Source organism: Zea mays, chromosome 4 (genome assembly GCF_902167145.1).
Source record: "Zea mays cultivar B73 chromosome 4, Zm-B73-REFERENCE-NAM-5.0, whole genome shotgun sequence".
Taxonomy (NCBI): Eukaryota; Viridiplantae; Streptophyta; class Magnoliopsida; order Poales; family Poaceae; genus Zea; species Zea mays.
In genome coordinates, this window is record NC_050099.1 from 18,437,382 (window position 1) to 18,463,025 (window position 25,644).

The window sequence follows — 25,644 nt, forward strand, 5'->3', positions numbered from 1 at the left end:
ATACATCTATATACACTATTCCAATCAGCTAACACGTTCTTGTATTGTAGGCTTCCACTGAATTTTACTCCATTGCTTCGCCTGTCTGTGACAAAAGCCACCAGGTGAACTGACTGGGCCATACCTTTTTGTGATGTATGATCACTGCCACTGTTGTAGTTAACTGAATATTTGGTTGAGCAGCATAGCTGCATGTTGTGAACTGTACGCTTCCTGTTTCAGATTAGCACATCATGGACTGTTCTAGCATTTCGTGTGGAAATTTGCACCAGATTCTTAACTACAGGCAAATAACTGTTAGGACAGGATTGAATGGGTTGAAATCCCTAGCAAGTTAAAATCCTTTCTAATCATTTCCAATCCCTATGGGATGTGAATAACCCAACAAGGCCCTGTATGTGATTTATGAATAGATCTCTATGGACTGCAAGAACCTATGATTAGTTTTATTGACATTATCTGACTCAGTTCTTTCATATATACTCTATACTTCTATGGCGTTGCTTCACCATCTGGCTTATAAAATGTCCTGGTAGGGCGACGCAAAGTGCGCTTTCTTTTGTATCAAGCTAAAAACCATGTACAAACTTAAGTGTCGGCAGTCGCAGAGGTCAAAACTATTCCCATTTTTTAAAAATGACTTAGCAGTGCTTGTGAGTTGATATTTGGTTTCTGCCGAGCGTTTACCGTTCCTCTAAATGCATTCATTTTAACCATATCATCGTTTCAAATCCATGCCATATAAAATTTAATTTGAATACGGAGCGCATTTGAAATTTCAACATTTTCTCCGATATTTGTTACCAGGTTTCATAGGACATTCATCTCGCGTGCTTGTCAAGGCGTATTTGATAATTTTGGTAACATACAGGTAGTTTCGTAAAATTAACTTAAAAAGATGATAATTCAGTTTAATAAAGGCATAAGTATTTCTGCAATCAGAACGAAAAGGACCATCATACTAGGAAAATATGTGGTGGAAAGAGGAAAACTAATTCAAAAAAACCATTTCTGACTCAAAAAAAATTTGAAGCTTGCCACATATCTATAGTTCATCCATATACCCATACGAAAAAGTTGAGATGCAAAATCATTTTTTAAAAAATCCATACGGTAGTAACAAATTCCTAGTGCATGTCTACCAGAAGACAAAAACTCTAGAATTTTTGTCTTCTGTGCACATACCAAGTGAATTTGTCATTACTAGATCGTGGGGCGCCCCTTCGGACGCCCTATCCAGTATACATGCTATATTCAAATTTAGAGGATGATTAAATCTCTAACAAAATTTTTTAGTTCTAGATAGACTGAATATAACCCACATTAAAGTTGCAGCACCACATCTAAACGCGTACCACACCTAGACACATACCACACCTAATGTTGCGCGCCCTTTCAACCATTTAAAAAACAATTGAATAGCAACAATTACATGAAGATCTAGAAAAACAAAGATGATTACCATATACAGTAAGATATAAGACAACAGACAACCGACAGCACCATATAAAATCATTAAGTCTCTAGCGGTTCATCAACAAGACCGGAACTGCATTTTCAGTTTTGCTCTTTAAAAATAGGAGATGTTACATGACAAGAACCCAAAACAGCAGCTGATCATCACAGATCCTTTGCATCCTTCTTGCGAGCACACAAGCAAGATGTCCTCTCTTTTGCAGCTACGCACCATCCTTTTCCAATCTGCAATCAAAGGCTATTAGGAACAATTAACAGCTAACATGCATCATGCCATCTAGAAGCATGTGAGCACTTTGAATAGACTGAACTACCTAGGTTTAGATGCGGCACCAACAGAAGCAATGCCAATGTAATCATGCATAGGAAAATAGCATTAGCTAGTGCATTATAAAAGAATTCACATGGAGAGATTTTATTTTGTTAGCAAGAAGTTATATATACTATGCAGTGGTTGTACTAAACCAAGCAAAATAAGAATTTTGCTGAACCAAAAAAGATCGACAGCCTTTCATACAAAAAGAAAGAGATGTACAACACTGACTTATACCAAGGCTTTAGATCCAAAAGTTAAATATTCTAAACTCACAGGGAAGTTACACCCATTGCCCTAAAAGGCAAACATGTAAGTAACAGCCATAGTGAGGTATAGAGGAAACACATGATACAGAATCCGTTCATTCTCAATCGTCTACTCAAAATTTATCACAAAACAAAAAATTCTAACTAAATTAATATAGTATGCAAGAGCAAATTCTTTAAATTGAGTAGTTTTTCAAGCTGCAGATGAGGCCAAAAGAACAAAAAAAACATTTTTTCTATCACCAAAAAAGCAATGTATTTAGAACACAGGGATATATTAGCATTATGTGTCAGATCATTCGCTAGGTATCAGTTCAGTGATTAGATAAGTGAACGTATAGCACCTTTTCCACAACAGATGTCAACTTGAAAGTGAGATACAAGCCAGTGGTTAGAGACGAAAATAGGCTTCCATACTCCTTGTTCAGGAAAAAACGGTACCACACAGGTGTAGGCAATAATGCACGGTACAAAAGTAGAAAATATTCCACAATCGTCAACATTTGACCCTGAACAGCAAGGAGAGAAAATTGGTTATAGTGTCTCCCGACTACGATTATGCAGAAGTAAACAAACCACACCATGAGTTATTGAGGAAATGCGCCAAAATATTTCACAGAAAATGTAAGATAACAAATGTAGATGGTTTACCTGCCTACGATAGCTACGGCCTCTGCTGTTCTTATAGTACATCAGCAGTAAACATTTGACAACCATAGCAGTTTGGCGCACCATTGTATCTGCAGAACATTAAGGGACATGTGACCAAAGATTATACAAGAAAGCATCACCATTAGGACAGTATACAGTACTGTTGGTTGAACAAATATAAAACGACCACGATGTTGAAATATGTGACAGGTTACCCACTTACAACCTAGTAACAACCTAACTACTTGTAGAAGGCAAGTACATATGCAGACGTCAAGTAAAGCCAACTCGTGCACCTAAGCCCAGTTGACAAAATGGATATTCCAGCTACGACTACTTAATTTCAGGCAGTATATGACTTCAACTGGCATCAGCATTATCACTTTGCAACCAATGAAGAGACAAAATGTAAATATGTACAAACACCATACCGTTCACCAAGATGATGAATATTGCGTGCCAAAATGGTGGTATTTCTTTTGGAGGAAGCATCATGAGAGGTCTTATAAGATCCCCGTTCTTGTAACACCAGTAAAATCCAGATACATGAACAACAAATAATATTGTAATCCCGACAAGAACTGGAATTTTTCTCTCCCTCTGCATGCATGGGACACAAAAAAATCAAGTTAGTCAATATATTTCAGTAACAGAGAAAAAATGTATAAAATTATTAAAAGCAACTGAGTTTGAAGGATTTTATAATTTAAGGTATCAGAAATTCGCTATAGAAACAGGACTCCCAATTGATATCAAAACTAATCAATTACTGCAGCATTAGAAAAATCACCATCTCATTTCAGTCATTGGAGAAGATGACTCTCTTGGTCTAACAGATGTGGAAATAAATTGCCTGTCAATATCATCATCAAGTAATGGTATGAGAAAAGAAAAAAAAGAAGCTTCAAAAAATGGTATGAGAAAAGTACCATAGTATGGTTGGCCGTATATTAGTGAAACTGATTATGCTCCATAAGATGGAAGATGTTGCTCTATATGACCTGTAGCTAGCACTTTTTTTAGTATTTTTAGAAACTTTGAAGTCATTTCAGGAAAAAAAGATTGATTGTGGTTCACCATGTAGTAAACAGTTAAATTATTTTTTCAACGACTTGTGGAACTGGTAAGAAACCCATTTTTTTTTCTAAAACAACATTACACAACCAAGAATTGATTCAATGCCTCTCCTTCAAGAACTTCGTCACTGCTTCCCTCTCCTCGCCCCATAGTTTCCTGCGAACCGAATCACACAGCCCTCAGGAAGCGAACGAATAAACTGCGGGACACACAGCTCGCTGCACCACACAGTAATCCATACTCGAAATCGCGCCCACCACGACGACCACCACCACTGCTGCCGCCGCTAGCTGCGAACGTGAGCACGTGGCGGACGGCGAGGTCGTCGGGCCAGGCGGAGCAGACGAAGCCGAGGACGCGGTCGCCCCGGGCGACCTCGACGATGAGGCTGAGGTGGAGGCGGGGCCCGCGCTCGAGCGACTCGACGCGGCGGAAGAGGGGCGCGTCGTCCGGGACACGCTCCGCAGCGCCGTCGAACATGGTGGCCTCGACCTTCACCTCCTCGCCTCCCCCTCCCGCGCTGGCGTGGAGGCGCACCCACTGCTCCCCCGGGCGGTCCTCCACGGTGAATGACTTGAAGCTACTCGGCGGCTGTGTTAGCTACTCGCTCGGAAGTAGGAACTATGAAGTTTACAAGAGAGAGAATGTTCTAGTGCAGCGGAGAGAAAAAAACTAAAGCAGTGGACAGTGGTGTACTGTGAGAGAAGCCGGGAGCGCGGGCCACGCGTCGGCTGGGCGGATAGCGTGCGAGCGCGAAGCGCGGAGGGAGCTCCAATTCCCAGTGGCTTTTAACTAGAAGTAATAAGAATTCTTCCAAACTGCTTGTGCATCCCAACTTTTTCGTGTGTGTATATATGTGTGAACCGTAAATATGCCAAGTTACAAAACCTTGAGTTACACAAGTGCATTATCCTGAATTAGTTTCTATGTTTGTACAGAAGATGTGGTCTCTCCAGCCCCTCCCACACACATATTTCCCCCATTATTTGCCTGTTGCCGACTGGAGAAAAGACCTGAGGTTATATTCATGTAGCCACATTATATCGTATTCCAATATACCACTGTTAATTGTAGCTTCTTCTAACCATATATCACCCATGACGAATAAAGAATCACAAGTCCAGAAAAATGTGCGAAAAGATAAGACAGATTGCCAAGGAACAAGACTAATGTCAATAATAATGATATTACGCCTCAAATATGTTACTGAGTCTAGTACTTAAAATTAGTCAATTGGCAAGGGCAACCACATGGTCATATCAATTCCAAGCCTGTAAGTTACTTCTGGACTGCACAACGTGGCAACATTCTTCCCCTGAGTGATCTATGGCTTTAGATAACCCATTATCGTTTCTTCCACTCCACTTCTCAACAAAAAGATATGTGACCACTTAAAAAGGCTCTGTAATAACAAACACAGAGGGATCAGTAGGACCAGTGCATCCGGTAAGAAGAAAACAGAACATACCTTGGTGCACACAAGGCTATTTGATATCATGTACCTTCAATAGCTACGGATGTGCAGCATTATACTTCTTATGTTACAAACTATATCAGTGAACCCTGATAACAATGCTAGAAGGCCATTTCCTGAAGAATTTTGAGTGTTGTCTGATGTACCTAAAATGAGAAAATAGGTCAAACCATGCCAGTCATGTTTGGCATACAAGAGTAGATTATAAGCCAATATATCAGTCAAAGAATGGACCGGTAAGGTTCTCACCCATTCCAGATGTTGAGCTGTAATACCAGATGTGTTACTTGCATATACGCCACCCAGGACCTTACAGCCATGCGACAAAATTGCAGACAAAAAGAAAACACTATGTCATGCAAAAAAAAAATAGTGAATGTGTTGTACAAAACAAAGAATGAGATCAATACCTTGGAAACAGTCTCAAGGAACATTCCAGGGCGGACTGGCCGTGGCTTGTGGCCAGATACACTTCCCTAAAGGTCACATAAGCATGTGCAGCGAATACTTTATTAATGCAAAATATCTGCTAACTTCTGAAGATACTAATGTACCAATTTGAACTCAAAACTCACCCTTCCTAATACTCCTGTTAGACTCTCCTGTTCAGAATGTGAATCAGCACTTGGTTGTTCAACGTTATCAGCACCTTCCCCTCTGCCATTCATAACATTCTTTATCATCCTTTCCAATGCCTTCCCAGGTTTAAGAGCAACGAGCTTGCTCAAAAAGTTTACCTGTCAATTTTACATGAAGGAATACCTTCAATTCAATGACATATAAATGAATGATCTTGCTAAAAATGTCTATAGTTCGAGCACATTTCAGTCAGTAAAAAACAGCCTTCCTTCTAATTATAGAGCACATTTTAAGTTCTCTTGTCATTACCCACAAGTCGTTAGTGCAATCTCCTGTTTTTCAGTTGCCACCTACCAATGGGCTTTAACTACAACTTTCTTGCCAATTTCTCCAAGAACAAAATATCCCTAGTTGATTGACATGACACCTGCCACGGGGACTATCACTAACATCACTAGATGTGTGACCCAGAAAATTCACATCTGGCTGATCTCAATTTTCCTCCATTGCAGATGACACCATGTCACAAGCATACACAAATCAGGCAACAAATCGAGAGTGACTAGGAGACTCAAACCTTTTTCCTCAATTCACTAGGGCCACCCAGATCTTGACCCATTCCCCTCCCCATCTCCAGAAACCTTGCTGGTTGGTGGGAGGGGATGGCCTCCACCCCTTTCCCCTCGTTCCCCTCGCTAGTTTTAGAAAAAAAACAAAAAAGGCAAATTTTGCTCTGGGACATTCGAAAAAACACAGTATTGTCATCATCATACTACCAACACCAAAATCGGATCGCGTTTGTTTGCTGTAAAGACACCTGGCGCAATAAAATATGGTTTTCACTGTGGACTTGTGGAGAGACAAGATTCTGAGTGGACAGTTTTACCCTTGGCTTAGCCAAGGCAGTCTGACCAAACCATTTGCTCTCCCACCTCTTCTTCCTCCTGAAACCACTCTCTTCGTCCTTCTATTTCCTCTCTCGTCCGGTTCATGTTGAAACCATAGCCACTAGAGGACCAGCAGAGATTGAGGTTGGCGACGAGTTCTCAATCTGCATTGGATTCGGGCCCACCCTCTCTTTCAGCGTTCAGACTTCAGAGATGCTCAAAGGAACCTTCCATCGATGGAGTGCAACCTCTGGCACTAGGCTGGTTGACCAGGTATCGAGCAAGCTACAAAGCTTAGGGCAGAGGCTCTACAAGTGACTATTATTTGAGCATTTAAGTTTGTAAATTTGAGCTATCATCCTTCTCTTTCTTGTATCTGTTGGTCCAACTACTGCTTCTTCGATGTGTTGCAGACAGCAATGGCCTGTAAGATTTACATGTTTGAAGAGCATTATGCTGAGTACTTAATCACCAAATCCAAACTTCCATAATGTTTCTCAAAGATTGGCATTGCACCTAGAGTTATGTTCTCTCAGGAGGTAAATGAAGGCATGGAAGTGTTGATGAAAACAACTGGTAGAGTTCAGCGCTCCACTGCCTGTTGCAAAACACAACAAACAATCTGAAGAATGTAGAGGTAGCTTTGAAGAAAACTGTTGACGCCAATCTGGCAATGTGTAGCAACATTGATAAGATAGGTGAACGACTGCTTGTTGTAGGTCTAGCAAATTTGTTGCAGTAGCAAGAGCACTAGCACTTACATGATCTACACAAAGTTCAAATGATACAATCTGGCTAATAGTCCACTGCCAGTGTCAAATTGTCACAAGCAAAGTCCACCCTCCTCATGTTTCAGTACAGGTTCAATACATCCATCAAAAGGGCATCAAAAGTTAGTCTGGAGAAAGCAGACACACTCTTGTTCCAGAAGCGAAGTGGCACTCCTTGATTCATACCATGCTTCACTCCCTCAGTTGTTAACTCCGTTAGATCCTTCAGATTCGTTGTATCTCAATCCACAACTAATTGAAAATCTTGGTTGGGTTTAGTACATTCCTACCATCATCGCAAGTGTCGACATAATTTTTAACGTGCATAACAATTATGCACGCTGAACATGGTTACCCTTTGGGGACCCATAACATATTCAAGCTCATGGATGGTGATCCCATGCTCAGGCACAAGTGCTTCTTCCCTTTCAATGGCGCCACACCAAATCCTCTAGGATTGGTTCTTCATGAGATGGCTCACAGGCGGTGCTGACTTCAGTGAAGTCTCCAACGGCAATGAGTGGCAGCGGATGCGGAGAGGAAGGAGGAAGGGTGCACGGATTGCAGAGAGGGTGAGGTGGATGTGGGTGTCGACACTGGTAGTTGCAGAGGATGGGGAGAGAGTGGCCCGGAAGGGACACATTGGGGTCTGGTTCAACCAAAGTGGCATTAAAGTTGGTCTATTGTGCTCACTGTGTCGTGCATGCAGAGCATAATATTCCCATTGTTCTTATCTTTTGCATCTATGCAAATACAGAAGTGGCAAAGCAACTACCAGCATTTGGGTTGACCTCTGAAATTCATCAAAGCTGTCCCTCAGATTCAAGCTAGTAGAAGTAGAGCCAATCTCCCGAGTCTGGTGAAGCCCACTACATATCTACAACTCAAGATCTCAAATTCTTGAAGACACCAATCAGTCCAAGGGAGCCACAATTGAACTAACCGAATGTGAGCATGAGGATCTATTTATGTGCTCCGTTCTCTGAGTCAAAGTCCTGACTCTATCATTGTTAGCTAGGTCGTTTCTTGGGAAGAAATTCCCAAGCCTTTTGTATCGTGCTTTCACATTTTTAATATATTTGGATCATTATAAAAAAAATATACTCAAATCATATTTGGTCAACAAACAAGAAAATCAAAATGTTCCTTTTGCACCCATAATGAATGGCACTCAAATTTGAGTTCACATAAATAGGAAGTGAACAGACCCTTTAAGATATTTACTCCTCACAGTGATAAAATGGAAAAGTTGATGTAGTTGTTAAACATCCAATTGCTAAATAATATTAGACACTGAGATGTATGTGGACAAGCAAATTGATGATGTCCCTTCCTCCATCACATCTCAACAACCATATGTATATGCAATCCAAAGAGACTGAAGACCCTTATAAAAGGATATTTTGCAATTAGTCATGGAATACACATCTACCATGCATGTCACATTAAGATTTCCAAGTTTAAAAGTACCTCTGCCTCAGGGAGGGTAGTCAAACCACGATCATTTCTCTCATCTAACAGGCCACCTCCCATCATATTCCGAGCTTCTTCTCTTACTATAACTAATCTTGCAAGAAGTTTTCGATCAGGAATGGTGTCCCTAGATTCCATTGACTATAACAACAACCAAGACGTTAGAAGATTCATAAAAATTATTCAAGATGAAAACAACAATAATTAACTACTACAAGCAGTTCTTTTCCAAAAGTTATCAGCCTACTATTATCATCTCCAAGAAGCAAAGTGATATGGAATGTCACCAGTAGCATTTTGTCTCGTCCATTTGGGAGTTTCAAACATACTTTAGGCTTTGCAATTCTAACTAGACACACCACCATTCTAGGTCTGATGATCTATTTTAAGCAGTGTGAGATAAAATAATAAAATAGTGAGGCAGCCCTAGCATTCTATGTTTGTAATTTGAGGTTGTTTAGAACACAAAAGTAACAGTCCAAATGTTTCCTATGACTAGAGGACACTTTTAGTGTTTGGTCCATCCCTCTATAAATAAACGGCGTGCGTGCGTGGGTGCGTGTGCGTGTGTGTTGAGTGTCCGAGTGACCAAGTCTACATTGTAATTAGGTTTTACTCTCCTAGCAACTTATCATTAAACGTGCTTACAAAAAAGAAAATGTTCCATTGCAAAGAATCAGGTTATGAAGATTGTGTTATTCCATGGAAGGCCATCAGTAAAGGATATGTGTACTCATGCTTTTCAACTTACCTCTACTAGATCATCTGCCTGATTTGCAATGTCATTAAGATTTGCCCCAGGAATTTGGCACTTAAGACCTTTATCGTTCTTAAAAACACCTCCACCAGCAGCTACGCGGCGCAACAATTCATGTCTGCTCTCTTTCTTTTCAGTCTGGCAAAGTAGCCCAACAACCTGGACCTGATTTGTAAAATACAACAATACCAGTCAGAAGACACAAACATGCCCACATCCATACACACATATATGCACAGATAACACTGGACACTTGAAATAACACTTACATGTGGAGGACATTTCTTCGTCAGATGGTCTAGCACTGTCTGCTTAATTACCTCAAGAATAGACTTACGCTGCCATCATAAGACAAGCATGTAAAACATGTAGAATAAACTAAGGGGAAATATGCATATAGCAGGATTTAGTAAGCACTCCAGTCTGTCAACAATGTCTCAAAGCATACATGGATTTTACAGTTATCACATCAACACAGCAATCTCACAGGTCCTTTTAATTTATGCATCTTCTCTAAGTAACTAGCACTAGCTTTAACATGAATAAATATAAACAAGTTTGGATACACTAGTAATAATATTTAATTTCTCTGTTAAAGTTGAAGAAACATCGATATGCTTTATTGGTATAAAAATAGTTACAATGTGGCAAAAGAAAAATACATAGCTCAATTATGCTTTTTAGTAAAGATAGGCAAATGAGTGGTAACGCCTAGTGAAGAATAAATAAGCTGTTATGCAAACAGGTACTTGGTGGAGTTAGGCAATGACTACCAAGTACCTCATCATCTGTGTCCTTCTGTGCAAGTTGTATCATGTAATCAAGTGCCATAAGAAAACCTGACTCCATCTCATCCACCCTCTTCCCAATAACTCCTTGTGCCACCAGCTCCACAGCAACCTGCTCAAATGCACCATCCATCTCCATGTCCTCCATCTACAAACACCAATAGAAAATCACATACAAGAACAATATCAGTAATACAATTATAAGGTAGAGGCATTTAGTCAGACCACATGAATAACGGTTATATTCTGCACAACTACATGAGATTAACAGTTTACCACATTCAGCATTCAAGACTCCCAAATGGTAGTTTTTGAACCATTTTAGTGCGAATTATAATATAGAACAAACTAATAAGCCGTAGAGGAAAGAAAATGGAGGATAAATTGACGATGGGCTAAGCCGTAGCCATGGGCTAAGCGTTCACAACTCTTTGCCAATTAGTCCAAGAGGGCCAAACTCCACTAGCATACTACCTGGCAACGAAAGAAACTAGTGGAACAGTTCATTGCGGAACAGCTTAACCTTTTTTATAATATAAATAACGACCTAATAAGTTTGAAAATCCGAAAAACTGCGCAATTTTATGAAGCACTGTGTTCATTTCAAAAATTCATACTAGTAATCTCCGTCAGTGATTCAGTGAAGCAACCCAAGAAACGGTGGAAGGGCATCCTGACCAGCGTGACCATCTCCTGCAGCACGGAGGCGACCTGCTCCCCGCCGCGGAGGAGAGCGTCGCACTCGGCGGGGTCCCACTTGCTAGGGTCGTCCCCGAGGGAGGCCGGCGAGGCGATGGGGAGGGGCACTTTGGGCACCGCTGCGTGGCATGCGAGGGTGCAGCGGGAGGGGACCCGTGGGATGAGTTGGGACGAGGACCTCCATGGGAAGGAGACGACGGCGCAGGCAGGCGACTGGGCAAGGGAGAGAAACATTCTCCTCTTGGAAACGAAGCGATGGGAAGCAAAGTCAGAGGTTCTGGGAGGGGTTGCTGCAGATCTATCCATTCCATTCTTGGCGGTTTGAGGCTAAGAGGCTTCTTGTGCAGTTTTTAAACGAAAAAACAATGCATATAGGATACAAATATTTCGTTGTAGTTCCTTATATTTATAAGCTGCAGATCCATATCCATGTGTGCCTACAGCACATAAATTTAAGGGGCTACAACGAATAAGTTTGCATAGCATATGGTTTTTTACGTAAAAACTAACATTTAATTTTAAAAAAAACAAAAGCCAACTAAAGGTATTGGTTTTTATCAAAATACACAGCTAAAGCAGTTTTTACCTACTACAAAGTTGGTAGCAATTTTACTACTATTTCTACCTGATTTTGATTTTTAATTATTAATGAAAATTACTCACCTATCACTTATTTTTATTCTTTTTCCATTGATTTTTAATTATTAATGAAAATTACTCACCTTTATATGTTGACCATTCGCTCCCCAGCTCCGTAAGGCTATTCACAATGGAGGTTTCATGGGGTGTTTCATGTATTAATTAGCCTGTCACATCAGCTATTTTGATGACATGTCACATCATTTAAGAAGGAAGAGTTTCATGGAGTTTCATGGGGATGAAACCATGTTAACTCGTTTCCAAGATCTTGGAAACTGTGTGAAACCTCCATTGAGAGTGTTTTGTTTCATCTTCATATAATTGAGTAAATCCTATTGGTTATTTATATGCAGCATTTAAGAAGTATGTTGACATATGAAATAGTGAGATGAAACTCTCTATTGAGAGAGGGTATTTCATTCATCCATAAATCTGAAGTGGCATTTTTGGAAACAGAGACATGAAATCCCCATTGTGAGTAGCCTAACAACGTGGACAGCCCCAATGGTGGCACGTCCGCCCTAGCACTACCTGCTTCGTTGGCAGAATGGACAATTCTGGCACGACGCAACGTTGTCTATCCAGAGACTATAGGTAGGAAGGAGGATATGAAAATATTGAGCAAAAGATAAGGTACAGAGAGCACAAAAAACACAACTATCTAAGGTTTTACCTAGTAAACATATGGCATTGTGGACATAAGTCACACAATACACCTACAATCATTACAAAGAAGCAAATCAAACACGTGCACAAGGACAACTAATAGGAACTCAAAACATCAACACGATAACTGGATGCTACTTGATCAACCAAAAGGGGACTTTCCCTAAGGACAACAGTTTATCACATGTTTTTTGAAAGGCGGGACAAGGTTAGGAATACAACTTACTCTTCGCCTTCTATTTCGACGGTATAAGTTCTGCATCCCCTTAGGAACGACTTTGGAACTTCTTCGCCTTATATTTCGGCGGTATAAGTTCTGCATCCCCTTAGGAACGACTTTGGAACTTCTTTGCCTTATATTTCGGTGGTATTTGGCTCTGCATTCCCTCTGGAACAACTTTTGAGCAAAAAACTTACTCTGCGCTCCCTTAGGAACGACTTTTTGTAGCTTCGGCAGTTTTGGCTCTGCATTCCCTTAGGAACGTCTTTTGAGCTTAAAATTTAAGTTGCACTCCCTTAGGAACAACTTTTGTAGCTTCGCAATTTTGTGAAGAAGATTTTTGGGCTTCGTAATTCTGTGAGGAAGATATATTCCATTCTGATAGAAGCAAAATCATTACAAGAATTTAAAACTAAATTTACATTACTTGTTCCTTATTAAAAGCAAAATGACATAGAACTCAAAAGCATTTCAGAGGTAGGATATCGCTCAGTATATGTGCTTCGATTCTGGTACAGTGCTATTGACTGCATGAGCTTCGGATTCCTCTCTGAAGTCACGCTGTTGCTGGGAGTGTTGACGCCCTTCTGGCTGTTGGCTTCGGGAATAAATGGGCTGCAGGGGTGGTGGCGGTGGAAGCTGAGGCCAAGAAGCCTGTGAGTGGCTTGCCGAAGCAACAGAGGTTGTAGGTTGATTGCCCATGTATTCTTGTATGTAGGGAGAGTGGCACGAAGCAGTGTGCAAGACCTGCTTTGGCTAATTCTGCCGAGCTTCGGCTTTGGCGATCTCCTTTTGTTTCAGAATAGTGATTTGGCACATTCTTGTAGTGTGGCCCTTGTCTTCTCCATAGAATAAGCAATAAATACTCCTGGGTTGATCCACATATCTTCCTCCGAAGCCCCTGGCACCTCTGCCCCTTGGAGATGGTGGCCTGAAGGAGCTTTGTTGTTGTCCTGAAGACTGTGAGGTGTGTTGTGGCCTCTGAAGCTGGCCTCCTTTATCGTCATTCTGACTGGAGTGTGAATTTATCTGACATGCCTAGGGTGGATTCTTCCTCCGAAGCCCCTAGTCATCTCAAAAAATCTGTAAGCTTCTTCCCTTCTTTGTCGGAAGTCATTGTCAGCTCAAATGTACTCATCCATCTTCTGAAGCAGCTTCTCCAGAGTTTAGGGAGGTTTCCTGGCGAAGTATTGAGCCGTGGGTCCTGGCCAAAGACCCTTGATCATGGCCTTAATGACAATTTCATTGGGCACTATGGGTGCTTGTGCTCTTAGTCGCAAGAACCTTCGGACATACGCCTGAAGGTATTCCTCATGGTCTTGCATGCACTGGAACAAGGCCTGAGCTATGACTGGCTTCGTCTGAAAGCCTTGGAAACTGATAACCAGCATGTCCTTAAGCTTCTGCCACGACGTGATTATTCCTGACCGAAGGGACGAATACCATGTCTAGGCCACGTTCCGGACTGCCATGTCGAAGGATTTTTCCATGACAGCTGCATTGCCTCCGTATGAGGATATTGTTGCCTCATAACTCATCAAGAACTGCTTTGGGTCCGAGTGCCCATCGTACATGGTAGCTGGGGTGGCTTGTAGGATTGTGGGCATGGAATAGCCTGCAATTTTGCTGTCAAGGGAGAAGCATCATCAAAAGTAAAGGTATTATGATTAAAATCATCATACCATCCATCTTCGTTGAATAAGCCCTCTTGACGAAGCTCCATGTGTTGGGGCCTTCGGTCTTGATCATCTTGAGCAAGATGACGCATTTCCTCAGTAGCTTCATCGATATTCCTTTGAAGATCGGCCAGCCGAGCCACCTTCTCCTTTTTCCTTTGCACTTGTTGGTGGATGATTTCCATGTCCCTGATCTCCTGGTCCAACTCCTCCTCCTAGAATGTTGGACTAGTGGCCTTTCTCTTCTGGCTTCGAGCCTCTCGGAGAGAGAGAGTCTCTTGGTTTGTGTCCAGTGGTTGTAGTGCAGCCCCTGGCGCCGTTATCTTCTTCGGCGGCATGACGAAGGTCGATGCTTTGCCGAAGGTTGTGGAAGTGAGTACACCGGAGGTGGGCGCCAATGTTGGGGACTTGTTCTCAAATGCTATGAATTAAGAACAAGGCAACACAAAAATAGGTTAATGGTTAATGCCCTTTGTCCTTCGAAGCATTATTTCCCTAAGGATATAATGATCTTCGGACGAAGGTCATGAAGGACGTACCTTCATCATCACAGCATATATCAATGAAAGACGAAGCATATGAAACATGAGAAATAACATGGATAATCATATGACACCATTGATATATCTTTTATTATATAATCATGAATGAATAAGAACAATATTGAATTACATTTGTACCTTCGGCTTGATAGAAGGCAAAGGTACAAGCGTGATGCACGAGCGAATACAAGTCAGCGTGAACAGTACGGGGGTACTGTTCATCTATTTATAGGCACAGGACGCAACCTGTGTAAAATTACATTTATGCCCTTCATGTTTACTATTGACTTAAGAGCAATCTGTCAGGGACTAGATAGCCTTTTCCTCCTTAAGTCGGTTCATTTTTCTGCTACTGAGTCGAAGTTCCCTTGTGCATAGCTTCAGCGCTGGTTCAGCCTTCGTTTTGACCCTGCTATCCATGTCGTGTATAGCTTCATCCCGAGTCCGAAGGTTCCTGCACATATATTATGCTTGGGAAATATTGTTAATCATGTTTTTTGAGGACCTTCGGAAGGCGAAGGCCCCCAACAGTGCCAACTCATATAGTTGTCGGCCCTATTCGTGGCATCCGACGGCTCGCTGCTTGTCTCCGTGATAAACCATGAGTTAGATGTTCCCTAGGACTCGAACACGATTTAGAAGTGTCCTTGGTGCTGGTGCGCTAGATTACTTGCCGCTCGGTGCCCACTTCATAATTGCCCCCTTGCTCTAGGGTTTCGGGAGCGACCGTGAACCCTCCACGGGCCGGCCTTCGAACTCCAAGCTTTCGGCCTTGGTCAAGCATCCTCATAGTTAGGGGTCGGCGTGGGCCCGCCGACTCCTTTTCTAAATGGGGATATAATATCGTGAATCGACAAAGTGGGATGAATCATCTTACCCGAGCGTGGTCGTGTGGCGTCGAGCCTCAGCGTCATACCTGTGGCGTATGGTTGTCGCTTGGCGCCTAGGTTGAACCTAGGTGTCGTCTGACTTCGGGGTAGGCGTCTTTTTCGGGCTTGTGCCTATTCAACAAGGTTGGCAACATGTTAGTTTAGACTCTTGTTCAGGCCTTGGTCAAGTATAATAGTATGACTAGTATAAATGCAATACAAGAATAAGGATCTTTACTTAAGAATATCCTTCCTTAGAGAATACATGCTTGGAGTTAGAAAACTCAAGAGAAATCATAAACCCGTCACTCTTTTTCTCACTCATCACCCTTGATACAATGAATCACACTCACTTTTCTCAAACTAAGGGTAGTTTATCTACATTTACACACTCTACAAATGAGCACCTAGAGGGTATTTATATTACAAAATGAGCTAGGGGTATTTATAGGTGCTTAAGGTCAGTAGGATGGTAAAGTCGATGACTGAGTAGCCATGTGGCAAGACGGTCGACCCTTGGATGCTCCGACTTGATTCATCAATGTCTCACATTCACTCTCTAATTTGGTTGACAGTTAAACCAATTTGCACACGACTTGGTGATCTCAACAATCCGTGTGAGAGATGATGTGGCTCCTTTCGACTCTTAGATGATCCATGTGCTTAAATCCACAGTTGTATTTTGTTACACTTGTGTTTCTTTGCATGCCTTGTGAATTGGATATGAAACAAACTAGGGGCAGGCCGAGTGGCCATGTGTAGGCCGACCATAGGGTTGGTCGATCGACATCACTCCCTATTTTCTCCTCCATGTCTTCTATACTTCTCTACATGGAAAACCTGTACATAACTCATAGAATTTGTTAAATAACATGAAATTCGTATATGAATTACATTTTTTAACATTAAATGTTGGTGGGCATAATGTGATTTTACGTATGACCGCCAACAAAATGATTATGACATACCTAGGCACAGTACTGGGGTAGATTTAAGGTCCCTCTAGGAAGGGCAGTAGTATTTCTATGGTTTTGTTGTTATCTACACGTTGAAATCCTCTACATGGGCATCCGAATACCAAAATACTATAGTTAATAATCTCTCTGAGGAGGGCGGTAGTACTGCCTCTATGACTCTATTATAGTATACACTTTGAAAGAACTCCTACGAGCATTTGAAGACCGAGTCTCAATAACTCGGTCATCAACCACTTAAAGACCCTCCATGGGCAGTGGAAGGCTAGGTCCTTGTAACTCAGTCATTCGTTGAAAAATACCTTCCATAGGTGTAGTAAGGCTGAGTCCCCACAACATGGTTCTCTCTCAAACATCCCTCCACGGGCATGGGAAGGTCAGGTCCTTATAACCCAATCATCCATTGAAGGGTCCCCTCTGAGGGCATAGAAAGGTTGAGTCTCCATGACACGGTCATCTCTCAAAACTCCCTCCTTAAGAACTACAAGGCAGAGTCTCTATAATTCGCTCATTTGTCAAAAAAGTTTCTTCGGAGGGAACTGCCATCAAGTTCATATAACTCAAACATTCATTTGAAGGCTAAGTCCACAATACTTAGTTATTTACTAAAATTCCTTCCTAAGGCACCAAAGTGTTGAGTCCATGAGGCTCAACCATCTAATATCACTATCCATGAGGGTCAAGTAATGTTGAGTTGTCAAGATTTAGATATCTATGACATATACCTATGATTTTGTGAAACTCAAATGTTTACAAGGCACATTCGTGTAAGCATCGCTTCTCGCAAAGCAAACATGATTCAAGAGATTGTGGAAAATGTTATCATAAACACAAGCTAGAAAGAGTTGTATGTTACAAAAACATACAAGTTGTTCAATCATTCTTAGGATTACATCAGAATGGAATCATAGTTGAATATCAAGCTAAGATGTAATATGGGTTGCAGCTGGCTAGACTTCCTTCAAAACTCCATTAATCTTTTCATCATTAAAGTTGTTTGTAAGTCCTTCTTGGAATCTAGACAATTCCATCCCTAGGTATTGGAACATGGTGATGCCTAGAGCAAAGGCACTGACTTCTTCCAAATAGATACGGTTGAATTCCTTATTCTAAATAGTAAGATTGTTCAACCTTTGGATGTTTGATGAACTAGACGAGGACTTGGAAAGGTACATGTAGTTCATCATGGCTTTGAACCAGGCCTTGTAGAGTTTCAGTAGCTCTTGGAGTTCTAAAATACAAGGTTTATTTGCTCAGTTTATGAAATTATTCAAAACAAGGACAATTGGAGCCTTACTCTGTTTATCTTCCTAGGCTAAGTCATTAGCCTCCATGGCCAAGTCCAGCCTCGCAGCAAGCTCTTCATTGACAAACCTATCTTGGTTTATAGTCTTCTTGAAATCAACCAAGATCTATTTTAGCTTGGCAATCTTTTATTTCATATTTGCCTTCTCTACCATCACCGATTCTTGAGCCTATGTGATAGAGTCTAGCCTCTTAGTCAGGTCCTTAACCACCTCGATCATCATGTCAATGGATTATAAGCAAAGCATGTCAGGATTTGTCATCAACAAAGTATGATCATGTACATTAAAGTTCAACCAACTTGGCCTCGAACTAGTCGCACAGCTTTTAGACCATGTTAACTAGCCCTGAGTTGATTTCCTTGTCCTTTTTCTAAATCTTGCCGAGTGGACTCAACTATTTGGAGCTTCTTATGTGTTGACATGAGTAGCATGGATTTCTTAGTTGTCTCATCGAAGATTTACTCTCAATGGAATTATAAAAAATGGGAATCTTCTCAATAAATTGAGATCCAAGAGCATATCCAATGGTGTTTATGGAAATCAGTGGCAAATTATCTAGCCTTCTCTAGCTGTTGCCTGTCTTTTTCCAGGTCAATATTCACTAGCAAGTATTGTTTGAGTGCCACCAAGAGCTCTAGTTAATCAATATCAGACATAGGGGCCTTTATGTCGCACAAGACCTCCTCAATGTTTGAGTCTACATAATAGTTGGCAACCCTAAGGTTATATCGAATACACAAAGACTCTACTAGCGAATGATGACCAAGATGAGTTACCTCTTGGCTGTTTAGCAATAGTATGAGAACTCAGCACAGTTAGGGGCTCGATTACAGCCATCATCAGCTCAGTCACAACCATAACAAGAGCAACTTAGGGTTTGACTAGAATGCCACTGCCTTAGTAGCAGCCATAATGAGAGCAGCTTGGGCTAGGGAAGTGTCACCTTGGCATCGTTATCTCAGATAGCTGCACTAGGACCAAACCCTTAGGGGCTCTAGAGGACTCGACCCTAGTACACTTGTTAGTTGCGGGGTTTTGGCACGGTGGCATAGGACTTGGCTCTAATAGGTGTACTGATAGTCGAGCCTGCTTCAGGTTGCATAGAGTTCACCTTATCCTTTGGTAGCTCTATGGACTCTCTATCACATTTCATATTCATGCTTAGAATCATTCTTATTAAAGAAATAATAACTATGCTCTAGTCGTATCTTGCATACTTCTTGATATTTCTCTTCAAAGAAGTAGAGGATCTCCTCTAGAGCTCAGTCTTGGAGGTCAATCATCTTGGGCTTTGGACCTGACAATAGAGCTAGATTGGGGGCTGGTTGTTGTCTTTTTTACCAGTTCCAGGTTGTCCCCTTGGGGATGAGGTGGTGTCTGAAAGGGAAATGTGCCCTTGGGCCATTTCTAAGTATTTTGGTGATTGAGTGCCAACGCAAGTGCTTTTGTGTTGATCTATGCAATGTGGTGGACAAAGTGCAAATCATGTCAAAAGGTATGTTTCTCATACTTAATACATTGTTTTAAAGACTAATGTATTGTGTCTAAGTGCTGGAAACAGGAGAAGTCGAATTGGAGAAGAGATGGCCTTGTTCAGCCAAAGCCAGCGCTGTCTGGGTGCACCGGACTGTCCGGTGGTGCACCGGACAGTGTCCGGTGTGCCAGGCGGGCTCAGGCGAACTTGGCGCTCTCGGGAAGGAATTAACGGCGTATGGCTATAATTCACCGGACTGTCCGGTGTGCACCGGACTGTCCGGTGAGCCAACGGTCGGCTGCGCGATCCGCGCGAGACACGTGGCCGAGCCAACGGTCGGGAGGGGGCACCGGACTGTCCGGTGTGCACCGGACAGTGTCCGGTGCGCCAACGGCTCCAAGGCTTTCAACGGTCGGCTTCGCCAAATAAGGAAGGAAATCCGCACCGGACAGTGTCCGGTGGTGCACCGGACTGTCCGGTGCGCCAGGCGACAGAAGGCAATAATTGCCTTCCCTGATTGCTCTCAACGGCTCCTAGCTGCCTTGGGGCTATAAAAGGGACCCCTAGGCGCATGGAGGAGAATACCAAGCATTCCTTGAGCACTCTTGATCACTCACACTCCATTCTTGCGCACTTGTTCGACATTCTAGTGATTTGAGCTTCGTTCTAGTGTGCTAGTCTTTTGAGCTTAAGTCTGGGTCTTGTGTGTGCGTATTCGTTGTGATCTTTGTGTCTTGTGTGAGTTGCTAATCTCTCCCTTACTCCGTGCTTCTTTGTGAACATCTTTGTAAGGGCGAGAGACTCCAAGTTGTGGAGATTCCTCGCGAACGGGATTAAGAAAAGCAAAGCAAAACACTGTGGTATTCAAGTGGGTCTTTGGACCGCTTGAGAGGGGTTGATTGCAACCCTCGTCCGTTGGGACACCACAACGTGGAGTAGGCAAGCGTTGGTCTTGGCCGAACCACGGGATAACCACTGTGCCATCTCTGTGATTGATATCTTCGTGGTTATTGTGTTTTGTTGAGACTCCTCTCTAGCCACTTGGCGATTATTGTGCTAACGCCTAACCAAGTTTTTGTGGCTTAAGTTTAAAGTTTTACAGGATCACCTATTCACCCCCCCTTCTAGGTGCTCTCAATTGGTATCAGAACCGTTCTCTTCAAGAAAGGGACTAACCGCCCGAAGAGATGGATCCTAAGGGCAAGGGGATTGTGATCTATGATAAGGAGAAGGAGTCCTTCGTCAACGAGCCCAAGGATGACAAGCCTACCGACTCAGGCTCGGGCCACAAACGCAAAGATGGAAAGAAGAAGAAGACAAGGCGCATCAAGGAGATCATCTACTACGACGACAGCGATGAGTCCACTTCTTCCCAAAAGGATAACGACGACAACATCTACGACAAAAGAAAGACGGATAATTCGAACTTTTCTTTTGACTACTCTCGTATTTCGCAAAGTACAAATGCTCATTTGCTTCCCATCCCTCTCGGCAAACCTCCACACTTTGATGGGGAAGATTACGGATTTTGGAGTCACAAAATGTGTAGTCACCTGTTCTCTCTCCATCCAAGTATATGGGAGATTGTTGAGAATGGAATGAAATTTGATAGCTCGGATAGTCCTATATTCATTAATGAACAAATTCATAAGAATGCACAAGCTACTACTGTGTTGTTAGCCTCTTTGTGCAGGGACGAGTACCATAAGGTGAGCGGCTTGGACAATGCCAAGCAGATCTGGGACACCCTCAAGATCTCTCATGAGGGGAATGACGTAACCTTGCTCACCAAGATGGAGTTGGTAGAGGGCGAGCTCGGGAGATTTGCAATGATAAGGGGCGAGCAGCCAACCCAAACATACAACCGGCTCAAGACTCTCATCAACAAAATAAGGAGCTACGGAAGCACGCGATGGACGGACCACGACGTCGTTCGCCTAATGCTAAGGTCTTTACTGTACTTGATCCACATTTGGTGAACAATATCCGTGAAAATCCTAGGTACACCAAGATGTCGCCCGAAGAAGTTCTTGGGAAATTCGTGAGCGGGCGAATGATGATCAAAGAGGCGAGATATGTCGACGACGCTTTGAACGGTCCAATCCATGAGCCTCAACCCATTGCTCTCAAAGCAACGAGGAGCAAGGAGGCGCTACCTAGCAAGGTGGCACAAGTTGAGGCGGCAGGGCTAAATGATGAAGAGATGGCTCTCATCATCAAGCGCTTCAAGACGGCGCTAAAGGGTCACAAGGGGCAGCCGAGCAAGACCAAGACAAAAGGGAAGCGCTCATGCTTCAAGTGTGGTAAGATTGGTCATTTTATCGCTAACTGCCCCGATAATGATAGTGACCAGGAACAGGGGAACAAGAGGGAGAAGAAGAAGGCATATAAAAAGGCTAAGGGCGAGGCACACCTTGGAAAGGAATGGGACTCGGATTGTTCGTCATCCGACTCCGATAATGAAGGACTCGCCGCCACCGCCTTCAACAAATCATCCCTCTTCCCCAACGAGCGTCACACATGCCTCATGGCGAAGGAGAAGAAGGTATGTAATCGAAACAATGCCACTTATGATTCTTCTAGTGATGATGAGTCTAGTGATGAAGAAATAGATTACTCTAGTTTGTTCAAGGGATTGGATAGAACTAAAATAGATAAGATCAATGAATTGATTGATGCCTTGAATCAAAAGGATAGACTTTTAGAGAAACAAGAGGACCTTTTATATGAAGAGCATGACAAATTTGTAGAGGCACAAAAATCTCATGCTTTAGAAGTAAAAAGAAATGAAATGCTTTCTTGTGAACTATCTTCTTGCCATAAGATAATCTCTAGCTTGAGAAGCATAAATGATGATTTGAATGCTAAGTTAGAGATAGCTAGTAAATCTAACTCTTGTGTAGAACATGTTACAATTTGTAATAGGTGTAAAGATTTTGACATTGATGCTTGTAGTGAACACCTTGTTACAATTTCTAAATTGAATGATGAAGTAGCTAGTCTCAATGCCCAACTTAAGACTAGCAAAAGCGAATTTGATAAGTTAAAATTTGCAAGGGATGCCTACACGATTGGTAGACACCCCTCAATTAAGGATGGACTTGGTTTCAAGAGAGAAGCCAAGAACTTAACAAGCCATAAGGCTCCCATCCCCGTCAAGGAGAAATGGAAGGCCCCTATGACTAGTAGTGCTAAAAAGAACCATGCTTTTATGTATCATGATAGAAGACAGTCGTATAAGAGTTGTAATGATTATGATGCTTTTGACTCTCATGCCATGTTTGCGTCTAGTTCTTCCTATATGCATGGTAGATATTTTGTTCATAGGCCTAGGAGAAATGTTGTTAATGTTCCTAGGAAAGTTAATGAACCTTCTACAATATATCATGCTTTAAATGCTTCCTTTGCTATTTGTAGAAAGAATAGGAAGATAGTTGCTAGAAGATTAGGGGCAAAATGCAAGGGAGACAAAACTTGCATTTGGGTCCCTAAGGATATTTGTGCTAACCTTGTAGGACCCACCATGAGTTGGGTACCTAAGACCCAAGCCTAAATTTGCCTTGCAGGTTTATGCATCCGGGGGCTCAAGCTGGATTATCGACAGCGGATGCACAAACCATATGACGGGGGAGAAGAAGATGTTCACCTCCTACGTCAAAAATAAGGATTCCCAAGATTCAATAATATTCGGTGATGGGAATCAAGGCAAGGTAAAAGGGTTAGGTAAAATTGCTATTTCATCCGAGCACTCTATATCTAATGTGTTTTTAGTTGAGTCTCTTGGATATAATTTGTTATCTGTTAGTCAATTATGCAATATGGGATATAATTGTCTATTTACAAATGTAGATGTGTCTGTCTTTAGAAGAAGTGATGGTTCACTAGCTTTTAAGGGTGTGTTAGACGACAAACTTTACTTAGTTGATTTTGCAAAAGAGGAGGCCGGTCTAGATGCATGCTTAATTGCTAAGACTAGCATGGGCTGGCTGTGGCATCGCCGCTTAGCACATGTGGGGATGAAGAACCTTCACAAGCTTCTAAAGGGAGAACACGTGATAGGTTTAACTAATGTGCAATTCGAAAAAGATAGACCTTGTGCAGCTTGTCAAGCAGGTAAACAAGTGGGAGGAGCACATCACACCAAAAATGTGATGACCACATCAAGACCTTTGGAGATGCTTCACATGGACCTTTTCGGACCCGTCGCCTATCTAAGTATAGGAGGAAGTAAGTATGGTCTTGTTATAGTTGATGACTTTTCCCGCTTCACTTGGGTATTCTTTTTGCAGGATAAATCTGAAACCCAAGGGACCCTCAAGCGCTTCCTAAGGAGAGCTCAAAACGAGTTTGAGCTCAAGGTGAAAAAGATAAGGAGCGACAATGGGTCTGAGTTCAAGAACCTTCAAGTGGAGGAGTACCTTGAGGAGGAAGGGATCAAGCACGAGTTCTCCGCTCCCTACACACCACAACAAAATGGTGTGGTAGAGAGGAAGAACAGGACGCTAATAGACATGGCGAGGACGATGCTTGGAGAGTTCAAGACCCCCGAGCACTTTTGGTCGGAAGCCGTGAACACGGCTTGCCACGCCATCAACAGGGTCTACCTTCATCGCCTCCTCAAGAAGACGTCGTATGAGCTACTAACCGGTAACAAACCCAATGTTTCGTATTTTCGAGTTTTTGGGAGTAAATGCTACATTCTAGTGAAGAAGGGTAGGAATTCCAATTTTGCTCCCAAAGCCGTAGAAGGGTTTTTGTTAGGTTATGACTCAAATACAAAGGCGTATAAAGTCTTCAACAAATCATCGGGTTTAGTTGAAGTCTCTAGCGACGTTGTATTTGATGAGACTAATGGCTCTCCAAGAGAGCAAGTTGTTGATTTTGATGAGGTAGATGAAGAAGAAGTTCCAACGATCGCAATACGCACCATGGCGATTGGAGATGTGCGGCCACAGGAACAAGATGAGAAAGATCAACCTTCTTCCTCAACAATGGTGCAACCCCCAACTCAAGATGATGAACAGGAGGCATGTGATCAAGGGGGAGCACAAGATGATCATGTAATGGAGGAAGAAGCACAACCGGCACCTCCAACCCAAGTTCGAGCAATGATTCAAAGGGATCATCCCGTCGACCAAATTTTGGGTGATATTAGCAAGGGAGTAACTACTCGATCTCGATTAGTTAATTTTTGTGAGCATTACTCCTTTGTCTCTTCTATTGAGCCTTTCAGGGTAGAAGAGGCCTTGCTAGATCCGGACTGGGTGTTGGCCATGCAGGAGGACCTCAACAACTTCAAAAGAAATGAAGTTTGGACACTGGTGCCTCGTCCCAAGCAAAATGTTGTGGGAACCAAGTGGGTGTTCCGCAACAAACAAGACGAGCACGGGGTGGTGACAAGGAACAAAGCACGACTTGTGGCAAAAGGTTATGCCCAAGTCGCAGGTTTGGACTTTGAGGAGACTTTTGCTCCTGTGGCTAGGCTAGAGTCTATTCGTATTTTGCTAGCATATGCTGCTCACCATTCTTTTAGGTTGTTCCAAATGGATGTGAAGAGCGCTTTCCTCAACGGGCCAATCAAGGAGGAGGTATACGTAGAGCAACCCCCTGGCTTCGAGGATGAACGGTACCCCGACCACGTGTGTAAGCTCTCTAAGGCGCTCTATGGACTTAAGCAAGCCCCACGAGCATGGTATGAATGCCTTAGAGACTTTTTAATTGCTAATGCTTTCAAGGTTGGGAAAGCCGATCCAACTCTTTTTACTAAGACTTGTGATGGTGATCTTTTTGTGTGCCAAATTTATGTTGATGACATAATATTTGGTTCTACTAACCAAAAGTCTTGTGAAGAGTTTAGCAGGGTGATGACTCAGAAATTCGAGATGTCGATGATGGGTGAGTTAAGCTACTTCCTTGGGTTCCAAGTGAGGCAACTCAAGGATGGAACCTTCATCTCTCAAACCAAGTACACGCAAGACTTAATCAAGCGGTTTGGGATGAAGGACGCCAAGCCCGCAAAGACTCCGATGGGAACCGACGGACACACCGACCTCAACAAAGGAGG

The 25,644-nt window shown here is 42.5% G+C and overlaps 1 protein-coding gene and 1 pseudogene across 2 annotated transcripts; both read right to left on the reverse strand.

Moving 5' to 3' along the window:
• Window positions 1-1,501: 1,501 nt before the first annotated feature.
• On the reverse strand, window positions 1,502-4,423 carry LOC113218515 (uncharacterized; annotated as a pseudogene). Its single transcript, NR_158686.1, has 7 exons — window positions 4,028-4,423; window positions 3,639-3,942; window positions 3,500-3,562; window positions 3,141-3,309; window positions 2,710-2,798; window positions 2,403-2,567; window positions 1,502-1,701 (listed from the first exon to the last, which is right to left on the reverse strand). The product of NR_158686.1 is annotated as an uncharacterized protein (transcript).
• A 254-nt stretch (window positions 4,424-4,677) lies between these two features.
• Window positions 4,678-11,522, reverse strand: LOC100276194 (uncharacterized). The gene is made up of 10 exons (NM_001150039.2): window positions 11,193-11,522; window positions 10,507-10,662; window positions 9,996-10,064; window positions 9,721-9,891; window positions 8,967-9,110; window positions 5,836-5,997; window positions 5,671-5,736; window positions 5,510-5,569; window positions 5,289-5,406; window positions 4,678-5,188 (listed from the first exon to the last, which is right to left on the reverse strand). Exons 1-9 carry the CDS (start codon window positions 11,517-11,519, stop codon window positions 5,362-5,364), a joined length of 1,200 nt encoding a protein of 399 aa, NP_001143511.2. The 5' UTR covers window positions 11,520-11,522; the 3' UTR covers window positions 4,678-5,188; window positions 5,289-5,361.
• Between the last annotated feature and the right edge of the window lie 14,122 nt (window positions 11,523-25,644).

Excerpts from the sequence above, each read along its gene's own strand:
- LOC100276194 (NM_001150039.2), bottom strand. The coding sequence starts at position 11,519 with ATGGATAGATCTGCAGCAACCCCTCCCAGAACCTCTGACTTTGCTTCC. Across the intron at positions 10,663-11,192 it reads TGCAGGAGATGGTCACGCTG|ATGGAGGACATGGAGATGGA; the intron begins GTCAGGATGCCC and ends TGGTGTTTGTAG. Across the intron at positions 5,407-5,509 it reads CAGCTCAACATCTGGAATGG|GTACATCAGACAACACTCAA; the intron begins GTGAGAACCTTA and ends TTCTCATTTTAG.